Source organism: Mizuhopecten yessoensis, unplaced genomic scaffold (assembly GCF_002113885.1).
Source record: "Mizuhopecten yessoensis strain PY_sf001 unplaced genomic scaffold, ASM211388v2 scaffold10877, whole genome shotgun sequence".
NCBI lineage: Eukaryota > Metazoa > Mollusca > Bivalvia > Pectinida > Pectinidae > Mizuhopecten > Mizuhopecten yessoensis.
The window spans coordinates 129,727-151,441 of record NW_018408766.1 but is presented as its reverse complement, the minus strand read 5'-3'; the positions used below and the strand labels follow the sequence as shown (position 1 = coordinate 151,441).

Below are 21,715 nucleotides of genomic sequence, written 5' to 3'. Positions count from 1 at the left end.
CATGACTGCTGATTTGGTGACAGGTAACATTTTTACAGGCAAGTTGACCGAAGGGCATAACTACTGAGGATGTCTGGTCCCAGACAATAGGCCAGGTAGGATCGCCATGATGTCTGGCCCCAGACAATAGGCTAGGAAGGATCGCCATGCTGTATGGTCCCAGACAATAGACTAGGTAGGATCGCCACGATGTCTGGTCCCACACAATAGGCTAGGTAGGAGCGCGTTGCTGTCTGGGCCCAGATAATAGGCCAGGTAGGGTCGCCATGATGTCTGGCCCCAGACAATAGGCCCGGGAGGATCGCCATGATGTTTGGTCCCAGACAATAGGCCAGGTAGGATCGCCATGCTTCAGCGACACTTCTCAACACCACAGTTGATACTAATTACAACGCAGTAATTAGCTTACACTATATCTGTGATAACCGATTAACAATAGCTCTACTGAAATGTAATTGAAATTATTTGCAGTTTCTATCGAGGGACTGTGTTTTTTTTACACACCAACGCCTGGCCCTACTGCACTGTTAGAACTACAGACTGTTTTGACAGAAAAGGGATTATAAAAAATATGTTTATACTAGAAGTGTGGACATTCAATACATCCTCTTCAAATTTACTCAATGGAAAATAAATCAAAGCAGAAGACCTTTTTTTATGATGCTTCTTTTAATGAATATTGAAATAATTAACGAGGTTTCGATCACGTGTTTACAAAGTGTTTGACGCGAGATTAACATGATAGTGAGCTGGGAACATGCTTAGCGTTTTGAAAAAAACACCCAATAACTTACATGGAATGGAGCCATAATTGAACAACTACATTGTCATGTTTATTTTGGGGGAAATGCTGAGATTTCGAAACTTATGTTGATCGGCAATTCTCTGGCATCGGAATTTGTAAAAATTTCCCTTTTTGTTCTCCATACCCACTACCTACTAGATCCTGGAACCAACAAATTCTTCAGGAATTCAGCAGACAAATTAGATATTGACACCCAGCAATGTTTTCCTCAAACGAATCTATCCTAAAAAAATGACAGATATTTAACCCATAATGTTCAATTGACAGGCGTGTTTCAGGTTTATAAATCATGATGAGATAATCATAACGATACTGTGACACGTGCATCGAAGCTAAACTGTTGGACATTAAGTGATTTAAACAGGAGACACCTGTGAAGGGTGGGAGAAATAGAAATCACATCATAGTGGTTGACTAGTAGAATCTTCCCCTACCTTGAGAGTGTGACAAAAAATCTCCTACCCGAGGGGCGATGTTTTTTAGCTCACCTGCCCAAAGGGTAAGTGAGCTTATGTCATGGTCCGTCAGTCGTCCGTCAACTTTTCTTTTAAACAACTCCTCTGAAGAACGAACAGGCATAGAGCCATGATATTTGACTAAAAGCTTCGTTGGTAGGAGCCCAACAGAAAGGTAAGAATCTTCACATTAGGCTGTTGGCTTCCTGAGATAGAGCCTGACATGTGTCAAATATGTCAAAAACATCAAACGACATCTTCTGAATAATTGAAAGGCATACAATTATAATATTTGGCTGGTGGCTTACTGGGATAGAGCTCACCAAAGTTTGCAAATGAAAATGACCTCAATCTACTTTATAGGTCACAAAGGTCAACAACATTTCAAATGATTTGTTCTGAAGAACCAAAAGAAATGGGTTCATAAGATTTGGGTGGTAGCTTCTTTGGATAGAGCTTACAAAGTTTTAGAAGGAAAATTACATTGACCTACTTACAAGGTCACAGGGGAAAATATGTCAATTAATTCTGAAGAAGAACCAAAAAGCATAGAATCTTATAATAATATTTGGCTGGTAGTTTAAACAGATGGAGTGGACAAAGTTTGCGAGGAAATATTTATTTGTAGTGCAATGTATTTTTTAATGATAATAATTTGCTATGACTGCTTAAATATTCAGGTGAGCGATATAGGCCCTCTGGGCCTCTTGTTTGTTGTCTAACCTGAGGCTCTGCTGGGGGTTAGATAACCCAAAAAATATTACCCTGAGGTTCAGTCACAACTCCGACGACAGTCGTCTGCCTTATTTATAAACAAAAATTCCTGTGGGGTATGACTACCGTCATGCATTTTTGATGATGTCACAATTACCGGTGACACATTTGAATGACGTCAAATTGAACATGTGGTAATCGGCACAAAGCTATCTCCCCCTAGCGGGTGATAAGCTGATCTTTCCCTCCTAAAACAGTGAAGGGTGGGAAAAATAGAAATCACATCTTAGGTGGTGACGGAGATATCACATCCTAGGGGGTGGCAGAGAAATCACCACCCAAGGGGTGACAGAGAAATCACCTCCCAAAGGGGTGACAGAAAAATCACATCCTAGTGGGTGTCAGAGAAATTACATCCTAGGGGGTGACAGAGGAAACAATATTCTAGGGGGTGATAGAGAAATCACATTCTAGGGGGTGACATAAAACCACATCCAATGGTTGACAAGAGAAATCACATCCCAAGGGGTGTCAGAAAAATCACATCTTAGGGGGTGACATAAACCACATCCAAGGGTTGACAAGAGAAATCACATCCCAAGGGGTGACAGAAAAATCACATCCTAATGGGTGTCAGAGAAATTACATCCTAGGGGGTGACAAAGGAAACAATATTCTAGGGGGTGGCAGAGAAATCACATCCTAGGGGGTGATAGAGAAATCACATCCTAGGGGGTGGCAGAGAAACAATATTCTAGGGGGTGGCAGAGAAATCACATCCTAGGGGGTGGCAGAGAAATCACATCCTAGGGGTACTCCAACAATGTTAGAGGTTTTACACGGCGAAAAACTTTTGACAGGCGCCGCGTAACCTCTAACTGCCCATAGCTGATTTTCCCGATGCTGACTATCACATTTTCAAAGTTCGGATTAAGAAAGAGTATATCGTGTTTACATACATTTAAATGGTCAAAAGGGTCCAATAAATATTCCTTTCCATAAATCCATGATTATATGAGAAAAATTTCATGTCAAAGACATAAATAATGAGTTTTTCCTCATTCGAAGCGAAGCAGACAGCATTTGCCATGATTTTTCCGGTTAATACAAAAATGGATTACATGTAATGTTTCACAAGCGGAATACAAACAAACTCCGTATCATTTCGTTCCGTTTGAAATCCCCCCTGATATTTTGTATTAATCCAGAAGCCATGTTTTAAATGTAGGTCAGAGATGTGCTACAACGACATGGACATGTATTTTGAGTGTTCTATTCCGTAATATACTATATATTTGTGTCTGTGACATATATATGAGATCTATATTATATAAACCGTGAGTAGACATCGTTGTCATGAACTGTTAACCACTTATGTGAGTTTTTCAAGCCGATTTTGTTCCGCCCGGATTTCGGGCGGAAACTGCATCAAAGAATTAGTGCTTCGGAAATGAGAGGTCTCAGTCGGCAAAATCATATCCGATTGAAAAAAGGCCGACCAGCGGCCTCTCATGTTATGGGAGTAATCCTAGGGGGTGGCAGAGAAATCACATCCTAGGGGGTGGCAGAGAAATCACATCCTAGGGGGTGATAGAGAAATCACATCCTAGGGGGTAGCAGAGAAATCACATCCTAGGGGGTGGCAGAGAAATCACATCCTAGGGGGTGATAGAGAAATCACATCCTAGGGGGTGACAGAAAAATCACATCCTAGTGGGTGTCAGAGAAATCACATCCTAGGGGGTGGCAGAGAAATCACATTCTAGGGGGTGATAGAGAAATCACATCCTAGGGGGTGACGGAGAAACAATATTCTAGGGGGTGATGAAATAATTTCCATGGGGAATTGGAGAGACCAAATCCAAGATGGGGTACTAGCTATATAGATAAACCATATCCATAATTGAAATCGGATGATTAAAATTCCTCGATGTATTGAACTTACCACAAAGTCCAGATTTTTAGCCCACCCTCATCAGATGGTGGGCTATTCAAATTACCCTCTGTCTGTCTGTCCGTCCGTCATTCCGCTGCCCATCCTTAAACAATTATTGTTAGTGCTATTTCTCAGAATTCTTGCTTTAATATTTCTTTGTAAACTGCAGTTTGTATACAGCATCACTATTACTCTGTAAACTGCAGTTTGTATACAGCATCACTATTACTCTGTGATCTGTTGATTGTATACAGCATCACTATTACTCTGTAATCTGTTGTCTGTATACAGCATCACTATTACTCTGTGATTTGTTGATTGTATACAGCATCACTATTACTCTGTGATCTGTTGTTTGTATACAGTATCACTATTACTCTGTAAACTGTTGATTGTATACAGCATCACTATTGCTCTGTAATCTGTTGTCTGTATACAGCATCACTATTACTCTGTGATCTGTTGATTGTATACAGCATCACTATTAGTCTGTAATCTGTTGTTTGTATACAGCATCACTATTACTCTGTAAACTGCAGTTTGTATACAGCATCACTATTACTCTGTCATCTGTTGTTTGTATACAGCATCACTATTACTCTGTGATCTGTTGATTGTATACAGCATCACTATTACTTTGTAAATGGTGTTTGTGTACAGCATCACTATTACTCTGTAAAGGTTGTTTGTGTACAGCATCACTATTACTCTGTAATCTGTTGTTTTTATACAGCATCACTATTACTCTGTGATCGGTTGTCTGTATACAGCATCACTATCACTCTGTGATCTGTTGTCTGTATACAGCATCAGTATTACTTTGTAAATGTTGTTTGTATCCAGCATCACTATTACTCTGTGATCGGTTGTCTGTATACAGCATCACTATTAATCTGTGATCTGTTGATTGTATACAGCATCACTATTACTTTGTAAATGTTGTTTGTGTACAGCATCACTATTACTTTGTAAACTGTTGTTTGTATACAGCATCACTATTACTCTGTAATCTGTTGTTTGTATACAGCATCACTATTACTCTGTAATATGTTGTCTGTATACAGCATCACTATTACTCTGTAAACTGTTGTTTGTATACAGCTTCACTATTACTCTGTAAATGTTGTTTGTGTACATCATCACTATTACTTTGTAAATGTTGTTTGTATACAGCATCACTATTACTCTGTTGTCTGTATACAGCATCACTATTACTCTGTGATCTGTTGTTTGTATACAGCATCACTATTACTCTGTGATCTGTTGTTTGTATACATCATCACTATTACTCTGTAATCTGTTGTCTGTATACAGCATCACTATTACTTTGTAAACTGTTGTTTGTATACAGCATCACTATTACTCTGTAAATGTTGTTTGTGTACAGCATCACTATTACTTTGTAAACGTTGTTTGTGTACAGCATCACTATTACTTTGTAAATGTTGTTTGTGTACAGCATCACTTTTACTTTGTAAATGTTGTTTGTGTACAGCATCACTATTACTTTGTAAATGTTGTTTGTGTACACAGCTCACACACAATGATATTTCCACGTAATATGTATGATTTTCATGGAAACAGTTAATATTTGTGTTTCCCTTTCCTTACAGGGTGGGTGAATGTCATGAGTGTAAGATGCCGACCAGTAACCTGGCCAAGGTATTTGGCCCCACGATCATCGGCTATTCAGTGGCCGACCCCGAGCCTCTTATGATGATAAATGAGACTAAGTACCAGAGCATGGTAAGTACAAAATGAGATTCCTGATATGACACCTACATTGGATATAAGTGTTAAAAGTATTTTTTGAAAAAGTTCTTTAATTACTGAGATACAATTTTTGTTGTCACAATATCTGCATTTTTAGACTTATCAGATAGATAGATAGATTTGATAGATTTTATTCTCAAATTTGATATGTAGGTTCCCCTGTTGGTAGTTTTTCATTTCGAGACCAGCATACATGTGACACAGGTACTACTTGCCTTGTCTGTCAATATACTTATAATATAAACAAGGTTGCTAACTCTGTCCCGCTAGTAAAATGACCGTTCCACAAAACATGCGATTTTGTCATAACTGTTCTTAGTGTCATGCCAGAAGTAGTCTATATCAACAGGAAAATAGACTACATGAAACATCGAAAAACGGTTGGTTTGTCGGACACTGCTATTCCCAGGATGACACGCTAAAATCCTAATGTTCAATGTCAGTACATTGTTTCTGTGCTAGGAACCAAACTTTCTTGTTTGATTGGTCGTTCCCTAACATTATCATATTGGACAATTGATTTCAGGTTTCAAGCTGGTCAGGTTGATCGTGAAATCTGAACGGTGACAGCCATTTCTTACACTTTTGTGACCTCAAGCTGATTGGCTCGTCATTTTAGAAGCCAATCAGTGTTGAGGTCACAAAAGATTGAGGAAATGGCTGTCACCGTTCAGATTTCCCGATCAACCTGACCAGCTTGAAAACTGAACTCGAGTGTCCAACAAGATAATGTAAGGGAATGAACAAGCGTCACAACATAATGTGTGTGTTTTTTTTTTTAAATTGATTAATATATTATCACTAAGAAACTTGTTTTCATTATCAAAATCAGAATGTTTCAGTACAATATTAATCATGAAAAAGACCTTTTATCAAGTTGCAATTTTCAACCCGAATATATTGTAGGTTTTTGAATGTCTTATTTATGTATCCTGTTAAATCAACGTTTACTCTAGAAAATTTCTTACGTTGAAGAACATTTGAGAAAGACGGTGCCTGGACTGGCCCATAATCTATCCCTAACTTAATGTTATGTTTATACAGGTGATGGAGAGACTGTTCGACATCCCAATAGATTACTGGGAGTCTTTCCTCAACATTGACGAGGAGAACCTCTATCCAAATCAGTTCAACACCCCACAGACACCAGAGACCAGAGCAGGTATATATCCACAGATACCAGTTATTTCCAGTAGATAATTTAGAGTATGAGGCCAGACACCAGAGCAGGTATATATATCCACAGATGCCAGTTATTTCCTGTAGATAATTTAGAGTATTAGGCAACAGGCATTAAACAAGTCATTTGCAATCTAATATGCTTTTTCTTGCCACCATGGATGCTGAGGGTGTGCCTTGTCATCATAATGTCTAAAATATTTTTGGACCATCTGACAATTGTTTTATTTCAGTCAGATATTGATATATGAAATGAAGTTCATTGTTCAGAAAAAAATGTCTTTCAGTACAATTATGTTTTCACGCTCCAATGGTCTGAAATAAATATTGCTATAAAGTCGAAAGAATCTTAAAATCACTCGGTCTGTGACTATCTATGAGCACATTGACGAACTATAACCAAAACATTGTACTTTGTCATATAAATTAGGGATCGTAAGAAGCTTCCAAAGTCAATCATTGAATTATAGTGATACTGCCATTCGTAGCATATCGTACAATAATTGTGATACTAGCCCTTGTAGCATTTTGTACATAAACCAATGAATATTAATTTGGAAAATTGCTTAAAAATGCAATTTATATCAATATTTCATAACTGAAAGAATTACTTTCAGTTTTCATATCAAGCATGTCTTGAGTAATGTTTCAATGACGCTGCTTGGAAATGCAGCATGATGATATTATATCAGGGGTTTATCAGGATACTTTCTGGGTCCGTTTAAATGACCCCATTCCAAAAAAGGGTCTGATTTTTCCCAATTTATCATTTAGAATTCCCAATTGGGAAATCAAAAAAAGAAAAAGCATCAATATAAATAATTTCCTTTCGATTCACTGGGTTCTCAAAATGCAGCGTATGTAGGAAGGACATATTGATCATGTTGTCATAAAGATAGGCTTAAATTAAAGTTAAGCAATCTAACTCATGTGTTCAGAGTTTGTACAACGATTATTGAGATATGCCAAATTCGCTATAACGTCGCGATTTCATCCCTGGGTCTGTTTCCCAACCACACCACTCATGCCCGATAAACCGCTGTGTATTGTATTGATGACATAATTGAGGACTTGCTTGATATGACAGACAGACAGTATAATCATAGAGACGCACATTTTTCATTTACTTAGTTGTTTTTTTGTACTTGTTTTTCTGGCTCATCAATTTTTTCCAAGGCTCATGATTTTTGTCTTGCCGACAGAAAGTAGTGGAAGCTAGACTAAAGTGTTGCTTTTCAGCGACGGCGTCAATATTAAGTTTTTGTGTTTAAGTTAGTTTCACTAAAAGTATAAGTGCTACAACAACCAAACTTGAACCATAGATGCATCTTAGGTAGTACATCTCAACCCATGGATCAAATGCTGGATGCAGCCTACCTTTCGTGGTCCATTGACTTTCTCAGCATCTCCATCATCTTTACGTTTTTGCGTTTAAGTTAGTTTCACTGACCAACCAAACTTGACATGTGCATTGATGGTCAAAGTGGGGCACAGACTAGACATATCAATCCAAATGGCTGGTTTGAAATGGCACACTGATTTCCAGTTAAGTGTGGCCAATGGCCTATCAATTTTTGTTTCTCTTACCAATCGTTGGTACTGATGACAGAACTGAGTGCTAGGTTGAGATTAAACTGTAGAAATCTCTATCCATTAAAGTAGTCTGCATATTAGTTGATGTTTCTTGTAATCTTTCTGGTCTTAGTTTTTTGGACATGGCCAATGGCTTGTTGATTTTATTCCCTACCCAATCACACTGCATCATTGTTTTGTTGCTTGTTACAATTAGTTAGCATCATTTAAATCAGGTCCAGAAGAAATAGTAAAAAGGATGGTATTGCTGATTTAGATAACCTGAAGAAGTTTTTCGAGTGAAATAGATTGTTATGCAAAAAAAAGAGATTTTTAATTAGGGTTAAACATAGTGAATTTAGTGATTCAGTTAAAAAACCTACATTGTTTCACCCTTGCAATTAATGAAACAGAGGATATTTAATGGTGTCTTCAGTAATAACAAATATATCTGACAAGTGTAGCTAATATTGATACGCACGAGTGAAAAACATCAAAATATTAGCCACACTCGTCAGATATATTTAAGTTGTTATTACTGAAGATTAATAACAACTTGATCAAGTTGATAGAATCCAATATTTCACTTGCAAAAATGTAATTATCTTGCTGTATCTGGATCAAAGCGCTGACTGTACTTAAAAATAAGAGCTGTTGTTGTAATGGTTGCAATGTCAATACTTCCATGATAGGAAATAGAACCATTGTCACTACCAGGATATATGACTTTTGACTGTTATGATTGCAGTGCCAGGCAGTATGCTTGGACCTATTCATACACCAGGCTCCTACGAGCACAAGAGCAGAACATGGGGCAAGAGCTCCTTCACACCAAGGTCAGTACCATCACTGTGTAAAGTATCATTTGGTTCATTTAAACAATATCATTATTGATTTTCTTTTACCTTTTACATTTCTCTCACTTTATTTATGATTTTGAAATTGTTATCTGCTCTGCTTGACACAATTCATGTTACCAAAATAAGGGAAGGAATGTGTGAAAATCTTTTCATCAAATAATCACAGAACAGGAAGTCCACTAAGATACAAAGATCTATAAAGGAAGTTCACTAAGATAGGTGATAGTCAGTTTTACAAAGATCTATAAAGGAAGTCCACTAAGATAGGTGATAGTCAGTTTTATAAAGATCTATAAAGGAATTCCACTAAGATAGGTGAGTCAGTTTTACAAAGATCTATAAAGGAATTCCTGTAAGATAGGTGATAGTCAGTTTTACAAAGATCTATAAAGGAAGTTCACTAAGATAGGTGATAGTCAGTTTTACAAAGATCTATAAAGGAAGTCAACTAAGATAGGTGAGTCAGTTTTACAAAGATCTATAAAGGAATTCCTCTAAGATAGGTGATAGTCAGTTTTACAAAGATCTATAAAGGAATTCCACTAGGATAGGTGGAAAGTCTGAGTCTGGGAATTTGAAATGATGGCAAACAATTTGGGAAAATGCCACTTCATACCAAACAATTGTGAAGCCATCAAATCAACTTTGCACAGTAAAATGCAAAAAATAGCACTGCCTTTCAGCAGGGATTGTGTTAATTGTCATGAAAAAGAAATAAACTGCAATAACTTTTATGCTACAAGTATATTCATGGCAATAGATTTATGAAATAGGTCTGATTATCTTTATATACTGTTAATAATTCATATAAATGGATTTTATGAAAAGATGTTTTTGTGAACATAAAAGGGTTTCATTTTTGGGAGAATATCTCTTTAGTATTGGGATAGAATTAAGGTAATGTTTTCTTTTAAAATACAGGCAGAAGGACAGGTAATTTATCAGCATGAACAACTTTTAGAAACAAAATATATTGAATATTAAAACTAATTTTACTGAAAATCTATTACTTCATGTATGCAATAATGAAATGTATACTTATTAAAGCTATGAATTTTGATTCCAATATTTAGCATTTAGTAGATTTGTCATTTTGTATTGCACAAGTTTGAATGCTTTGCCGATTAAGAAATAATGTCAGTGACACGACATAAAGATATTGAAAGAGTTTGTACGACACCAGAGTAATAAAGTGACAACTTTACAGCAAAGTGGCTCCCTATGTGACAGGATCACTTAGGTATCTATGATTTGTTTGTTGCTAGTTTGTTATGGGTACTGGCTTGGGGCTATGTTGCCGTAGAAAGAATGATTTTTAATGAATATTTTATGTACATGTATCATCTTTAATATCGTGACAGTTTAAGGGAGAGCTAGCGAAGAAAAAAACCCCACTATCACTTATTTTGTTAGATCTGGTTCAACCAATCACCCCCACATTGTTAAGAAAAATGTACCCCCCCCCCTCCCTCTCATATAATTACGTTTTCAGTAGTCCTTGCATTATTTATGAAAGTGCATTCCTCTCCCTTGTACAAGTAAGTTTGAAATAGCCTTTAGGTAAAATTAGATTACAAGGTAAGCTGTGAGCCTGTCTTAGTTTTCAGATGCATTTTTATGTTATTTTTATGTTATTTTTAACAGCTTTGGTTTTTGTATCACTATCATCTACAAGTAGTCTCTATATCTGTGTATGACACTAGTATTAACAGGCAAGTGGTACTGCTTTTGCTGCTACAGCTCAAACATATATCTACTTATCTACTAAAAACTGTATACTGAGAGTTTTACCATGTTACCAGTACATCGGCGTGGAATTACTAGGTATGATATGCTGTTTACTAATATCAACTGTGATGATCAATTCATTATGGAAGGTGAGAACTTTGGCAAACCTTTCTGGGTATAGGGTATACTACCTGCTGAGGATATAACTATGATGATGAAACTTTACTGATATGTGCCAAAGTGAGACACTTTTAGCATCAGAATGTTTAAAATAGATTTGGAGGAAGTTTGAAGAAATTAACAATTGAAATTTTCAGGTATTTGTTACTGTATTGTCTAGATTGAATTGTGATGATTTTGCAGCTTGAAGTGTAAATTTGGCAGTAATCAGCGATGGCATGGGTTTGGTGGATCACTTACACATCATATACACGGAGAATGTCATTGTTTATGTAATCATATAATTCATATAACATTATTAAATTCTCTGAAGATCATGTTAATGCAGACTGTTAACTGTTGGTTGCATGGTTGTGGTCAGATACTTAAAATATTCCCGTATTATGCACACTCGTGTACAGTGGGCAGGTACTTTTTGGGTAAAAAGATATATATATATATATATAAAAAAAAAAAAATGTAGAAAATATTGAGATTTTATCTGGAAAAACCTAATGTCAATTATTAGACCTGATAATTATACCATATAATATGACTTAAACCTTGCAACTTTTTCAAAAAATCACTGAATAAATTACGATAAAGTTTGCAGTATACGCGAATATTTACGGTACCTAGAATTATTGATAGGTGATTGTGTAGTGAGGTGAGAATGTTATCAGGAGTCCACTCCAGGTATATCGTTTGTCACACATCGTTAATTAGGGCATAACATTTGTGGCTCCATCTTCTTATATTGTGTCATAAAAGATAGAAATATGTTGAAATGCTGACAAAATGACTCTTGAAAATAGTTTGCTGTTGTGCTCAATATAGCCAGTAGTGACCTCTTCAAAGATTTACTCAAAATTATTTCATAATGATCCAGGAAAATCTATGAAACGGAAATTGCATATGGTATTCATTTTCATCTGGATTATAATAATTATAAGGAGACCATAACTATACCCATAGTATCAACTTGTACTCTAACTTCAGTCTAGAGAATTACTGATCACCATACTTTATCATGTGTAATCACTTATATAGAAAGATTATTTCTAATTCACAGCTAACCCATGTAAAGCATACAGGTGGCGCTGCTTCTATCACACCTTAAATAAAGGGAATAAGAAGTAAATGATAATATGGCAGTACTTGTCATTTTCTTGTTGTTAAATGCAATGTTACTTCTTGGAATGGCTGATATATTCAGAGCTATTTGTCATAATTAACTAACCCATAGGCTGTTTAATACAGTACAATATATGTGTACAAAAGTAATCTGTTCATCTTACAGAAGCAAATGGACAAGTATCAAATACTGTCCAGTAGACTGGAAACATACAAACATGAAATTGTAAAAACTGCTAACAACAAAATACTGTTAATATACTTACACTAGTGTAATCAAATGTTAGCACAAATGTGTAACACCTTGAACCTTCTTGGATTTTGATAGTGAAAGTTTGTTATCGCTATTTCTCGGGAAGTACCAAAGGGATCTTTCTCAAATTTAATATGTCGGTTCCCCTTGGTCCTAAGCTGTGCAGGGCAGCTTTTGAGACTGATCGAATAAACAACATGGCCGACAGGCATTAATAACCCTTTTTGATGTATATTGTATGTCAACAATTTTAGTGTTGTATTTAGATTAGTGCATTGAAGAATTTTTTTATGACTGATATATTTACAATTACTATAAATAAAAAGAAATGCTGGGTCATGTTAAAATGTTGAACTGTATTTGTTCGTGAGTATATCTGATGCTGATCATAAGTTTGAATGACACAGTGCACGTGTGATTAGAGAATGTCATCTGATAGTATCTTTTGTGATATCCAACTTTTACTAGATACACAAACAATGTACATATTGAAAATGTGACAATGTATCAAGACTGCTGGTTCTCGTTGTCAAGCTAGCTAGTATGATTTTGTGAGTGATTTGTACTTGTATTGCAACATGTACAAAGATGTAATGGCATTGAAAACTTGATATATTACTTGACATATGGGACATTTCGCCTATCAATAGAGAGTGTATAGACACTGTATCTAATAGGTTACTGGTAGGATGTAGATCTAGCCCCTTCACGTGTGTCGGTCAGTAGTGGGTCACACAGATGACTTAACTGGTGTTCCTCTCAACTCTAATGTTTATGTTTTTAGTTGTCTGATTTTGATTGCTTCTTTCCTTCGTTTTTGTATGTTGTTCCCTTTCAACTATTTTAGGCATTGTACCAATCGACGATGTGATTTTAGGTGTAAGCATGATCTGTTAATGTGTATACACCCTGGATAGGCGAAAAGTCCCGTTTCGTGCGACATAGGAAGTTTACAATTTCATCACATTGTTGTACAGGTTAACATTACAAATCGCTCACTCATTTATAAATTGACAAATTAAAGGACCAGTCAATCATGAAACATTGCAGCAAATTATTGTCTATAAACATTGCAGCAAATTGTTGTCTTTGAACATTGCAGCAAATTATTGTCTATAAACGTTGCAGCAAATTGTTGTCTTTAAACATTGCAGCAAATTATTGTCTATAAACATTGCAGCAAATTGTTGTCTTTAAACATTGCAGCAGATTTTTCATGTATAAAGTAAAACTTTGATATTGCATGTTTCCGAAATGATGAATCTTACTGAAGATGGTATCTTTTGTTATATTCAACCACTGAAAGTGCCAAGATTAATTGAATCTATTACCTGTCACTGAGCGAGATCTGTTATATCAGTCGGGCTACGATTCTGTAATATGATAATAATTATTAGTAGAAGTTACATCATTTTTAAACCGAGACTGAGATAACCCAATCTTGCTTAGTTACAGGTAATTGATTTCTTTTATTGTACCTTTTAGTTTGAAAACATATTCAATTTCGTCTACAAGTATCCCATCTGGGGCCTTAAATAAAATTTGGCCTCTTCACTACTTAAGCAACGTTTAGATGCTTCTGCGTGAACAATGTAGTCTGTCCTTACAAAGAAAAAAAATGTATTTCACATTGTAGAGAAAAATTTATCTACATCATTATGAATCTTAACCCTTTCACCATTATAAACCATAATGAACTCATCTAAATAAATCTGTGGTAAAGTCTACTAAAGTTACCTAGGGATCAAACGGTTAATAACATCAAAACAATACATATAACAGCAAAATAGATTTTTCATTATGCAGATTATCAATTTCAAGCATTCACACGAAGATGAATGCATCAGTGTGTAAAAATTCCGCGGAATGGTAGCAGATCAATTGCAGATAGATAATTAGGCAATATAGTAAAATCTACTACGGAGTATCAAATTGGATATCCCTGTCTGAGGGGCGAGAAATCCAGCTCATCCTGGAATCTATGTTAGACTATGTTTTTCTGAATATTTTAATGTGATCAACATTGGCTAATACATAAATTGTTCATTTGTTAGTTTTAATGACCTTGACAAAGTAGACTCATCCCATTTTGTGATTAGAATACGTTTTTGAAAGGCATGTCATGTCAAACCCTCATACAACATCAGTAGTTTGAAGAAAAAAAGAAAAAGAAATCATTTGAAAGGGTAGTTGTTATTTAGAGTTGTTGAAATGAAAAAATAAAATAAAAGCATAAGTTTGCTATTTTACAAATTTCAAACCTTTTGATGATATAAACATCACAGGCAATAACTGCATGATCTAATTATTTAGATAAAACACTAAAAATGCAATAATTTCTATTTTTAATTTTGGAGATTGAATACTACTGAAAAAGTATATAAAGGCTAAAAAAAACCTGTCCATTATCATGGTTTTTAAAAAACAGATGGTTTTTAGTAACAATGAGGTTGGTCATCAGTACTGGTCTCCTTCTTGGTGTTAGATGACATGTGTACGATTGTGATGCCATGTGTTTGTTTTAGAATCACCAAGATGAAACCCAAACTCATGCCACCGCTAGTGATGCCGCGCAGGTCTATGAGCGAGACCTGTCTGTGAGGGCAACTGGTGGTGCCGGAGGTAGGGATGGTAATATCACAACCATATAATCATTAATACTGTACTGTTACTGGTGTGGTACTCTCATTACATGTCGTCATAGTATCATCCATAGATACTGTACTGTTACTGGTGTTGTACTCTCATTACATGTCGTCATAGTAGCAACCATTGTTTCTGTAAAAATGTGTCTTAAAAAAACTTGATGCTTGTGATGCATGGCACTGCAAAATGCCAGTGCAAAGCAATATTTATGATGTCTGCTTTAAAGTACTGGCCAATGAAATCACATTCAGGTTGTAACAGACATAAGTATGACTCAAGAATGGAGATAAATGTAGTCTGTGTGTAATGAATGCAATGAATGAAAGAATTCAGTAGTATTGTAACTATAATTCATAGTATTGTAACTATAATTACATGGTATTGTAACTATAATTCATAGCATTGTAACTATAATTAAATGGTATTGTAACTATAATTCATAGTATTGTAACTATAATTACATGGTATTGTAACTATAATTACATGGTATTGTAACTATAATTACATGGTATTGTAACTATAATTACATATGGTATTGTAACTATAATTAAATGGTATTGTAACTATAATTCATAGTATTGTAACTATAATTACATGGTATTGTAACTATAATTACATGGTATTGTAACTATAATTACATGGTATTGTAACTATAATTACATATGGTATTGTAACTATAATTAAATGGTATTGTAACTATAATTCATAGTATTGTAACTATAATTACATGGTATTGTAACTATAATTACATGGTATTGTAACTATAATTACATGGTATTGTAACTATAATTACATATGGTATTGTAACTATAATTACATGGTATTGTAACTATAATTCATAGGATTGTAACTATAATTACATGGTATTGTAACTATAATTACATGGTATTGTAACTATAGTGTATAATTCAGAAGTATTGTAACTATAGTCTCTTTAATTCAGTGGTACTGTCAAATATGTTAAAAATTTCCAACAACAATATCCTAAAAACCATTTGGACTAGAGTCATGATACTTGGGTATGTTATGTAGAACAATAGTGCAAATCTTTTTCTTAATTACAGTAATGAGGTCAAAGGTCAGCTTAAAGTGCTAGTCAGGGGTCAAATGTCAACATGGGTTAAAAGCTTTAACAATCTTCTTAAGTTCCATAAGGCCCAGGGTCATGATATTTGGCCAGTAAAATGACGACCTAATTTCAAGGTCATGGGTCAAATATGTTAAAAACTTCAAACAACAATGTCCTAAGAAGCATTAGGTCTAGAGTCATGATACTTGGGTATGTTATGTAGACCAGCTGTGTGCGTCGTTTTCCTTATTACAGTAATGAGGTCAAATGTCAACTTTAAGTGCTAGACGGAGTCAAAGGTCAACATGGGTAAACAGCTTTAAAATTAAAATTTCCTCAAATTTCAAACAACAGTATCTTAAGTAGCGTTTAAGAGATGTTAAAATGTCTTGTGTTCTAGTTACCTTTGGTCAGAAGTTACCTATATGTCAGTTTCATGTAACAAAAGAAACAGGTGAGTGATACAAGTCCTCTGGGCCTCTTGTTTTTTTATACAGGATATTTTGCTGAAATCATGAGGGACACGAATTGTATGCCTACAAAGATTTCAGAAGTACTAAAATAATGTTAGTTAATGGTTAATGCTAAAAGTTTTATTGATGGGTGTCTTGTTGTTTTGCAGATTTTCAAACAAGAGCCGAACCATCAACAAGAAGCCCAGCCATTTCTTTTCCTCACCGATGTTGAACTGATATACTAAGGGTTATCAGTTGAGGTTTCCTAGTTTTGGACATTCCACATCCCATGGCAGACATGATTGAGTTTGAATGGACTTCAAAACAATTGTTAGTGATTTAGATCCTCCACACAGATGAAATACAAATACATTTGATGATTTCATTTTGTGCAGTGGTGCCAGGTACAAAACATTTGTAGATGATCAAATTTACTAACTCACATTTGAGTGAAAGTAATAAGCTTCTATGTATCGAATGTAAAGTTTTTGTAATTTTCCTAAAAATACAATTATGAAATAGTAATTACAGACGTATTGAAAAATTGTAAGTCCTCAAATTCTGCGTGCAGAATTCACTTGTGAAGATTTACAACAAATATGTTCTCACTTGATGTATTATTTTTTATAAAATGACTGAGTGTGAGAAAATGAGCTTTTTTCAACATAGCATTGATGACTTTCTTTTCGAAGGAATTGAGAAAACTGGAAATGTGCAAGTAGACTTTTGATAAACAGTCCGATTGATTTACTGTTTCTTTTAAAATCAAATCATGATATGGATTGATTAACTAATCATTATAAAAAAGTCGAGTAAGAATAAGATTATACGTTTTCATCTTCTGAAATAATTGAATTCTTTTTGCAGTTGAGTAACTAAATGAGACCAAAGATTTGAATACAGTCATAACCTTGTTAATCAGGGCTCCACTATTGCGAAAACATGCAATCCCGACACTAATTCTTCTGAATGGAACTTCATCTGAAAATTTATGTTATGGAGTAGAAAGAGCAGAATTTTGTCTAGATATCAAAGGCATACCGCCAAAAATTACATCTGGTCATGTTTGACAACACCCAGGTGTGTGAAAAGAATTGTAAACTTTTTAGTATTTTTCCCTTTAAAATACGACTAGTCCTTAACAGTGGGCCCCACTTGGAGCTGAGAGGCGGGGCCCAATATTGTAAATAAAGGAAACTAATTTTAAAATCTCTCTCCTTCGATACAAATGGAGAGATTTTAACCAACTTTGGTCAAGAGAACCTGCAGGTAAAGACAACCAAAATATGTATAAATGGAGGGCGGGGTCGAATAGCAGAGAAAGAAAATTAATATTTGAAATCCTTCTCCTTCCAAAGGAATGTAGGGATTCTAACCAAATTGTTCTGTAGCATCCTTTGGCAAGTGGGACTTGGGTTTATGTAAACAGGGGGCAGAGGGTTGTGGCCCAATAGGGGAAATAGAGGTAAATCAATGAAAAATGTCACCTTCCATACAAATTGAGATATTTCATCCCAACCCTATTACCAAAAATACCATTTCTGGGCATGAAGAGAAGAAAACATTCATGTACCAACCCATGGAGACGAATACACTCATGTTCTTGTTGTCTTACCCACCCAAACAGGTTTACATGTAATTCTTCTTGCAACTTGTATTTCTTATACTCCTTTGATAAACTGGTGTGATACTCTCCTGGTCTGTCTGATTCGTTTCTGTCTTATTGTTTCAGTAATGTTATTCTGCAGTCAAGGTTAGGGCCCTGGGTTCAATAACCATACAAATTTGTCCTCATTGTTTGTTGAGAAAAATTTGTGTCATTTACTAAGAAAACAATTCTCTAAACACAAGTCCCTAGTTTTATTAATCTGCTAATTTTTTTTCTTTCCATATAATTCCCTCATGAGCCAATGTTTCCAGATGATCAAGCTTTAATTGTTATACTTTCAACAGTGCCTATAGCTAGCACTTGTACACATTTTGCATCTTCCGGTTGAAGTCGGTGTTCATGAATTGGTACATTTGAGTCAGAGGTGTTATGCATACTGATATTATAAATGATTTGTATGCAGTGTTCTGAGTAAAGTAGTAATTGCACATCAGATTTACATCGAACCTTGTCTTCACAAGTGGGGACTTTTGATAGGATCTAACTGATAGCAATGGCTGGCCTGCCTGCTCTACTTGTGTTCAAATGAGTCAATTTTTCCTGAGGCAGCAGAATAAATAAGATCCAAATCAGTTGAGATGCTTCAGTTAAAAATATCAACTTCAAAACTTTTGGTTTGGGATTTGCTTTGTGAGGTAACTGTTACACAAATACTCTCTCTTTCTCTCTCTCTCTCTCTCTCTCTCTCTCTGCAACTGTCCTATCTTAACATTAGATACAGCATGGCAAAATGACCCATTGCACTGACCTTTGACCTAATGTTTGATTACCTCTTGTGTTACTTCAATTCCAGTAATGTTAGGTGGAGTCCCATTACTTTTCTATTGTTTATAGGCATTGCAAAGTTATATCCCAGCTAAAGTGATGCTATTTCCTCTGTATACCTACAAACACACAAATTGTTGGGCTTTTTTGAGAGACATTTTGAAATAATTCTCAGCAATGTTACAGAAACAATGAATATCCTGTCTAGTAGTGTAACAGATGTATGTTAAACAACAGGCAGGGATTGCATTCACATAAGTATTTCTATTGTATATAGATTTAAATGGGGGAAGCGACTCCATGTAAGAAATAAAGCTTAACAAACAGGACCTCTTCCTTAGTTGGCGATAAAACACGAGTGTGCTCTCGACACCAACTTGTTTGTCATTGTTCTACCCGACGGGTCACTTTAAGTCTGCCACATCATCATTTGTTGTAGATATGTAAATAAGCAACTATCAGTAATATAGATAACATATATATGTATCAACATCTAGTCCAAATTGTACACTGTGTACCATTAACAGGAGAGCAACCTCACCAATTTATATGAGCTTTTATTTCATTTCCTGGTTAGCACATTGAGAATACATTATAACTCTTTTTATCAGATAAATAGAACATTTTAGCATATCAATATTTTTTTATCAGCAGATTCTGTTACATTAGAATGCTAAAATTTAAAAAGTTCAGTTACATATATTGGCATATCATATACAGGTATAGACTCTGGCTTCTCGCAATTTTCTCCTGTATTATTATACATGTATATATTTGTGAAAACTCCAAAAGCATTTTAACATGGTCGTGTCTTTTTATTTATCTTAACGTATTTATCAGTTTAACAGAATACATTGTATATATGTGGTTGTTTTGTACAGTATGATAATAATGCACACACCTTTTTTTCTTAAGACAGGTATAAAGCAGTATGAAAATGTCCATGTGAAAAAGAGATGTTGACTTTTTAATTTGTTGACTAGATCTTATTTTTAGACATGCAGGTGACTCCACGTGATGGATTTTTGAAGTGTTGGTTGGTTTTAGCTTGTCCAACCATTCTGATGCACAGTTGAAACTCTGTCAGTCTTGGGTGCTTTTCAGAAATAAAACAAATATTAGAGTGTCAACAGGTACTTGTGCATATGCAAAGATTGTTCATATTATAAGCGTAGGTTTTATCATGATCAAATAGAGTTTACTGAGTGAAAAAAGCTAGCTACAAAGTACTGCAATAACTGTAGTAACACAAGACATTTGTTGGAGTACAATAACTGTAGTAACACAAGACATTTGTTGGAGTACAATAACTGTAGTAACACAAGACATTTGTTGGAGTACAATAACTGTAGTAACACAAGACATTTGTTGGAGTACAATAACTGTAGTAACACAAGACATTTGTTGGAGTACAATAACTGTAGTAACACAAGACATTTGTTGGAGTACAATAACTGTAGTAACACAAGACATTTGTTGGAGTACAATAACTGTAGTAACACAAGACATTTGTTGGAGTACAATAACTGTAGTAACACAAGACATTTGTTGGAGTACAATAACTGTAGTAACACAAGACATTTGTTGGAGTACAATAACTGTAGTAACACAAGACATTTGTTGGAGTACAATAACTGTAGTAACACAAGACATTTGTTGGAGTACAATAACTGTAGTAACACAAGACATTTGTTGGAGTACAATAACTGTAGTAACACAAGACATTTGTTGGAGTACAATAACTGTAGTAACACAAGACATTTGTTGGAGTACAATAACTGTAGTAACACAAGACATTTGTTGGAGTACAATAACTGTAGTAACACAAGACATTTGTTGGAGTACAATAACTGTAGTAACACAAGACATTTGTTGGAGTACAATAACTGTAGTAACACAAGACATTTGTTGGAGTACAATAACTGTAGTAACACAAGACATTTGTTGGAGTACAATAACTGTAGTAACACAAGACATTTGTTGGAGTACAATAACTGTAGTAACACAAGACATTTGTTGGAGTACAATAACTGTAGTAACACAAGACATTTGTTGGAGTACAATAACTGTAGTAACACAAGACATTTGTTGGAGTACAATAACTGTAGTAACACAAGACATTTGTTGGAGTACAATAACTGTAGTAACACAAGACATTTGTTGGAGTACAATAACTGTAGTAACACAAGACATTTGTTGGAGTACAATAACTGTAGTAACACAAGACATTTGTTGGAGTACAATAACTGTAGTAACACAAGACATTTGTTGGAGTACAATAACTGTAGTAACACAAGACATTTGTTGGAGTACAATAACTGTAGTAACACAAGACATTTGTTGGAGTACAATAACTGTAGTAACACAAGACATTTGTTGGAGTACAATAACTGTAGTAACACAAGACATTTGTTGGAGTACAATAACTGTAGTAACACAAGACATTTGTTGGAGTACAATAACTGTAGTAACACAAGACATTTGTTGGAGTACAATAACTGTAGTAACACAAGACATTTGTTGGAGTACAATAACTGTAGTAA

At 35.0% G+C, this 21,715-nt stretch overlaps 1 protein-coding gene across 6 annotated transcripts in view; it reads left to right on the top strand.

Annotated features, from left to right (window-relative positions):
- Window positions 1-19,641, top strand: part of LOC110463208 (rac GTPase-activating protein 1-like) — a 33,873-nt gene extending 14,232 nt beyond the window's left edge. The window contains exons 16-22 of one of the 6 annotated variants that reach the window (XM_021517609.1): window positions 5,524-5,656; window positions 6,728-6,845; window positions 9,183-9,270; window positions 10,216-10,227; window positions 10,502-10,534; window positions 15,094-15,190; window positions 16,906-19,641. In XM_021517609.1, coding sequence (XP_021373284.1) covers window positions 5,524-5,656; window positions 6,728-6,845; window positions 9,183-9,270; window positions 10,216-10,227; window positions 10,502-10,534; window positions 15,094-15,169 — 460 coding nt within the window. In that variant the 3' untranslated portion in view covers window positions 15,170-15,190; window positions 16,906-19,641. The remainder of the gene's footprint in view (window positions 1-5,523; window positions 5,657-6,727; window positions 6,846-9,182; window positions 9,271-10,215; window positions 10,228-10,501; window positions 10,535-15,093; window positions 15,191-16,905) is intronic. The other 5 variants (XM_021517610.1, XM_021517613.1, XM_021517611.1 and 2 more) reach the window with 5 other exon arrangements.
- The last annotated feature ends 2,074 nt before the right edge of the window (window positions 19,642-21,715 follow it).